We start from the raw sequence: 6,549 nt of genomic DNA on the forward strand, positions 1-6,549 counted from the left end.
CAAAATTCAAGAATACCATCTGGTAATGTTCTCCAACTAATGAAAAGTAAAGATAAATTGCAGTGAGCAAAACCATTCACTTACTCATCATCAGAGCACTTCTAGCGTTTAAACATCATGATCTCACGAGGAGAGCATGACTGCAAATGATGTCATGACAAGATGCCCAAAGGGAGAGACATAAGGTTTCTTTGTGACAATAAGTCATTGATTATCTTACCACCCTATCATGTGTGACTGACTGACCTTCATGATTTCACATCTGGTCGACTCACTGCAGTAAATAGGTCAGCATAAACCCTGAAGAAGAATACAGCAGATACTGGGAAATGTAAACAGATAAGACTTAGTGACGTGTCTGCTATGGCAGTAGAAATGTAGCAGGAATATGTGCAAATCTGTGTATTTATCTCTGCTGCCTGTATTTAATTTATATTTAATGAAATGACTAATTGAGATGCTAATAAAATGCACTATTTGTCATACAAGTCAAATAGAAAAGCTGTATTCAGTCTCCGGAGCACTACTGGGTGAGGGAGTACTGATGACAGGTGAATAATTGTTTCTAAATACAGGAAGTTTTGGGTTTGTTCCAGGTTTTGCAAACACCTACTTGTCACACGCCCTTTAAACTGTACTCCTGCAGGCAAACTGGAGGTTACGTCATTTGTGTTTCTGGTAAAAATCCAACATCCCATCACTGCTGGGTCTGTAACAGGACTTGATAGACCTGAGGAGGTGAGACAAGCGTAGCAGGGATCAACACTGTCAGCTGTCTTGTCTATACACGTTTGTGGAATCAACTCAAACTACAGACGGGAATGGGTTCTACATAGAATTAGATGACTCATTTATGGCCTCTTCATATAGTTTGTGTCAGATATTGTAGCTCACACTTATCTAAAATACATTGGCACTCTGCCAACACTAATGGGCTAAACGAGTATGCCAACATGGTGAAACTAGCCCCTGCTGGCTGTTGAGAAATCAGAACTTTACAGGAGTTATGCAAAGAGTTTAATTCAGACTGAAGTTGACAGTCTTTACCAAATTTCACTCAAAACTTGATATTAAGACTTGGACTTGATTTAAATACTTCTAGTGTTTCCATGTAATGATCAAAAATGGTGCTTAGAGACGTGCATTGCAAGGTAGTTCAAACTTTAAGTCACTAGTCAGGGAAAGAAAGGCAGAGCTTTTTGCTGGACTACAAATGTGTGATAAACACTTATCAAACATGTAGTCATGGGAAATAAACTCATTTTCCTTCTTGAACCATGTTATATTTTAGGCAAAAGTCAATGTTTTCTCTCGTTTAATATAGTTGAAGTCACAACTCAAATATTTCATAGAAGACAAGAGTCAAACATCATGTCGGAACACATGTGCACTTTATTGGGATTGTTTAGTCAGTGTACAGGTTGGCCCCACCGGTCTGGCACCCCATGTTACCCCATCACTTCGAGACCCCTTGCCCCACCACCCCGGGGATGAAACCTCCAACAGGGGGAAGAAGAGGTCACGATCGGGTTTTGCATAACAAAAAAAAATGAACAGGACCAAGATATTTTTAAGGCTGAAAGTACAAAAAACCCAGACATAATTTACATACAAGCGATACTACAACCATGTTTAAGTATGCTCCAACCACTGGGCAGCCTTCACAGAGGCGAATACGTGTCTGAACAATGCAGTTAACATTTGGAATCATGTGTTTGAACAATGCAGTTAACAAACATTTGGAATGACTCAAAAGAAAAACAAAATGTACATTTTTTTAAGTCCCCAGATGCAACTGCAGAATGCTGGGGTGCTTTTTTTAACCTAGCCAAAAACATTACGTCTCCTTCATCGTTCCAGTTTTTTAAATCCTGAGTCAAGCGCCAAAAATAACTGAAGCCATGCCAATGAGTTGGTCATCTAGGCTCTGCGCCTGAGTGTGTATGAGAAATGTGTGGTGTGTGGTTGTTTTGCACAGAGCTGAAGTTGTTGGGCATTTGGTTGGGGAGGGGGAGGAGGAACAGTCTGTTTAGAAGCATTTGCGGTGGACGATGGAGGGGCCGGACTCATCGTACTCCTGCTTGCTGATCCACATCTGCTGGAAGGTGGACAGGGAGGCCAGGATGGAGCCTCCGATCCAGACAGAGTATTTACGCTCTGGTGGGGCAATGATCTGCAGAGACATGAGAAAAGACCGGTTAGATACCAACACCCTTTTCTGCATCCAACACCACAAGCAGCAACAGAAGTCACTCTGCTGGCTCTGTAGCAAGTCAGCTCACCTTGATCTTCATGGTGGATGGGGCCAGGGCTGTGATCTCCTTCTGCATCCTGTCAGCGATGCCGGGGTACATGGTGGTACCTCCAGACAGCACGGTGTTGGCGTACAGGTCCTTACGGATGTCGACGTCGCACTTCATGATGCTGTTGTAGGTGGTCTCGTGGATTCCGCAGGACTCCATACCTAAGAGCAGATATGAAAGACACGTTAGCAAGTTGGAGTGCAGGGTACCCATAAGGGTTTAGTATGTTCGTTACTAGTGCAGCTTGGGTTTAAGTTGGGAAACGTACCGAGGAAGGAAGGCTGGAAGAGGGCCTCTGGGCAACGGAACCTCTCATTGCCGATGGTGATGACCTGTCCGTCAGGCAGCTCGTAGCTCTTCTCCAGGGAGGAGGAGGAGGCAGCGGTGCCCATCTCCTGCTCGAAGTCCAGGGCGACGTAGCACAGCTTCTCCTTGATGTCACGCACGATTTCCCTCTCAGCTGTGGTGGTGAATGAGTAGCCACGCTCTGTCAGGATCTTCATGAGGTAGTCTGTGAGGTCGCGACCGGCCAAGTCCAGACGCAGGATGGCGTGGGGCAGAGCATAGCCCTCATAGATGGGCACTGTGTGGGTCACACCATCACCGGAGTCCATGACAATACCAGTGGTACGACCAGAGGCATACAGGGACAGCACAGCCTGGATGGCAACGTACATGGCGGGGGTGTTGAAGGTCTCAAACATGATCTGCAAGACAGGAGAGAACATTTTAGCATTTTCAATCACAGCAAAACATTTGAATCTTCTGTGGCCACTGCACTCACTACATGCATTAGTGTGAGGCTAAGATTGAAGTTAGTAGAGAAAAAGGTGCAGAAAGTCAACATTCCTTCACACTTGTGCATGTCAGAGGTCTATTAGGTGCTGATCTACTGACTCAGCTAAACATAGACACAAGTGCAGATAAGGCACAGTCAAGAGACCTGTTGATGATAGATCATCTTATAGGAGAGAGATCCTGAGGAGAGGGGGAGGAAGGAGCAAGTGAGAATGGAAAAGGGAAACCAAGGAGGAAATGAGGCAACTAGTTTTGAACAGTAAACACATTAATGTACCATCTTGGCTAATATAGATTCTAAGTTCTGCATGTGCACAAGTAAAGGTGTGTACCTGGGTCATCTTCTCCCTGTTGGCTTTGGGGTTCAGGGGGGCCTCTGTGAGCAGGACGGGGTGCTCCTCAGGGGCAACTCTCAGCTCGTTGTAGAAGGTGTGATGCCAGATCTTCTCCATGTCGTCCCAGTTGGTCACAATACCGTGCTCAATGGGGTACTTCAGGGTCAGGATACCCCTCTTGCTCTGGGCTTCATCACCAACGTAGCTGTCCTTCTGGCCCATACCCACCATCACTCCCTGAACAAGAGATCAGAGATTGTTAATTTCACTTTCATAATTCTGCACTGAAACATGAAGATGCATAAGGCCTTCCAAGTCAGGCTAAGGAAATATAAGTGTAAAATGGAAAAGGGTCAATTTCCCAATGTTGTTAATGCTTATCTAGCCGATGTAAAATCCCAAGTGCGCAGCATTTAAGCTAAACTGACCATTTTCAGCCAAGAAATTCAGTAAGACTTTAATAGCTTGTAATCAATTGAATTGAGAAGTGTGGGATATAATCATAAATCTTATAATTAGCGCATTTTTATTCAAATTAGGAGTTTGGTGTTATTGTGTTGGCGATCAATCCCTCACCTGATGCCTGGGGCGACCGACGATGGAGGGGAAGACAGCACGTGGGGCGTCGTCTCCGGCGAATCCGGCTTTGCACATACCGGATCCGTTGTCAACAACCAGTGCGGCGATTTCATCTTCCATGGCTGAACTGTTGAGGAGAAAAACTACAGTTAAGACTCAAGTCTCACATCCTCGTCCCAACACGGCGCCTGCCTGACTTCATCCCTGTAGTTCTCCGCTTTGGCCGCTAGGTGGTGCTGTGCGCCACATTCCGACCGAGCCAGACAAAAGGAAGTGGCGCTGCGTTCTGTTGTTACCATATAAGGACATGGCTCGGTTTGGAGCAGCTTTGCGGCTACCGGCGCCATGGCGCGCGGCCAGCGCGACAGACAGCGAGAAGAAGAAAAACCGACATTAACGGACCGGGCGCGACCACTCCCTCCGGTTCACTACAGTCAGCTCCTCCACGGCCCCCTCCCAGTGCGATTCAATACCACTGCGTCACACGCAAACTGCTTCATTGATACTACAATCAGTACATTAATACTAATTCAAAAAATTAAAATCAAGGTATCAACCTTTAAACACTGGCAGTGTTAAGAAGTTGCATAATGAACTCGTTGACTCATGAATGGGTCATACGTCCTTGACTGATGCTCCATTTCCTGAAAGCCACGCCTTAAATCTAGCGTTGGATGATTTGTCATTCGCAATTCCCTTATTGTGTAATGTGGTAATTGTTATCTCTATAATTAACTTAATAAGCAATTACTCAATCGGATGCTTTTTGCAGGCCTCATATTCTCGACCCTTTCCCCCATTTAGAGGGAGCCCTGAGACTCACGATGATAAAGTGAAATCTAACAGGAAGTGGACACTGGTGTGCATTCAAAAAGCTAATCTTGGTTAAATTTGAAGCTGTTGCGAGTGTGAAGGGCGGTGTGAGCAGGGTGTAGCTAAGCTAATGTGCTAAAGTAGGTCACACCCCGCCGCATCGGGCGCACAAAGGGAGCAGCCGGGGTCCAGACGACCTCAACTCAAAGCCCCTTTCAAAGTGGGGCGGATGTGTCAGCCAGCACGGGGATTTACTGCAAGTGTTGTCGGCTAAACGTTACACGATGGAAAAAAACAGCCCGAGTGAGTCACACAAGGACGGTTCACTTAGAAATTAACGATCACCATAAACCGGCTGCATCCAAAAGCACCTGTGAGCCGCATTAGCACAAGTCCAGCGGTCTGTAGCAATAACCACTGCGTACTTTAACACAAGCCAAACACAGATACTAGTGTCTAGTGTTACTGTTTTAAATAATTTAGTTAAATGGCAGTACAGTCCATGTATGACAGGACAAAGAACCTCGTGGTCCATGCTATTTTTCACAGCCAAAATGACTAATTTGCACTAAAAACAACAACAAATGAACTCACTGTTTACATGGATTATGATTCAAAGAGAAAAATATGCAAGTAAGAGTTCCTGTCTCCTTACCTTTTGGGTGGGGGGGCTTTTCGCTTTAAGGGAACCGGTTTCAGGCAAATGATATCCCGCACAAGCTGCGTGTGACGGCGCTCAGAGTGAATCCGTTAGCAGTGGGCGCATGCTCTTTATACTGCGTCAGTTGCCCGGCTCGAGCCATAAAAGGTAAACTTTCGGAATAGCGCCCTCTGATTGGTCTAGCGTCATGCACTAGGGCACGTCGCGTGCACACTGTGGTGCACTGGGCGCTCGCGATTTGCAGGGAGAGAGAGAGAGAGAGAGAGAGAGGGAGAGGGAGAGGGAGGCGATAATAGCAAAGGATTGGAGAAAATAAAAGGGAAGGGATTGATGTTGTGAGGCCTAGTAAGCCTAATCTCTTGATATACTGTTTTATTCAGCCTTCAGGTGAAATGATGCACGCCTATAAACTTTTATGCCATGAAAAGTGTCTTTCCTGCACCTGTTCTTAGCTGCAGGGTACATAATTATATGATAATTGAATGAGCTCAGCTCCAAGGACTCCTCCCTGTGAAGGCTGCAAAGGCCCAAGACTTAGCCTATCCAGCGTCTGCCCTCGTTCCAGCTCTTTTCTTTAGATTAACGTGACACATTTGATTATTTCAGACAATACAGAGGGTGGGGGTGATGCTGATGTTGCTGTCCACTTTGAAAACCAGCTGTAGGCCGAGTGGGAGTCACAGCCACTGCATCACCAGGTCAAACACATGACACACACACACACACACACAGTGTTGGAACTGATCTGCCACAAGCTAGGGAAAGATCCTTTATGTAGGCCACCGCTTCCCAACACTACCAATGTTTGCTGATAAAGTTCCTTTATTGATCAAGTATTGGTGCTTTGTGGCTACGTGGTCTGGGCTCCACCTAAATATCCTGTCAGTGGCTGCCTGCTGCCTCGCTCTCTCTTTCTGCTTTAGACGCTTTAGTTTGACAAAGGTTTGTTATTTCAGGAGAGATTTGTTTGCATTCTCAGATTGAAATGCTGCTCGCAGTGTATTAGCATGTAGCTAGGTGTTAAATACCCCTGAGACAATTACCAAAAAAGTACACACTG

General features: G+C 45.7%; 1 protein-coding gene across 1 annotated transcript; it reads right to left on the bottom strand.

Annotated features, from left to right (window-relative positions):
- Positions 1 to 1,369: 1,369 nt before the first annotated feature.
- Positions 1,370 to 5,572, bottom strand: actb2 (actin, beta 2). The gene is made up of 6 exons (XM_083931607.1): positions 5,484 to 5,572; positions 4,013 to 4,142; positions 3,434 to 3,673; positions 2,572 to 3,010; positions 2,283 to 2,464; positions 1,370 to 2,173 (listed from the first exon to the last, which is right to left on the bottom strand). Exons 2-6 carry the CDS (start codon positions 4,133 to 4,135, stop codon positions 2,030 to 2,032), a joined length of 1,128 nt encoding a protein of 375 aa, XP_083787733.1. The 5' UTR covers positions 4,136 to 4,142; positions 5,484 to 5,572; the 3' UTR covers positions 1,370 to 2,029.
- Between the last annotated feature and the right edge of the window lie 977 nt (positions 5,573 to 6,549).

Source organism: Echiichthys vipera (genome assembly GCF_963691815.1).
Source record: "Echiichthys vipera genome assembly, chromosome: 17".
NCBI lineage: Eukaryota > Metazoa > Chordata > Actinopteri > Perciformes > Trachinidae > Echiichthys > Echiichthys vipera.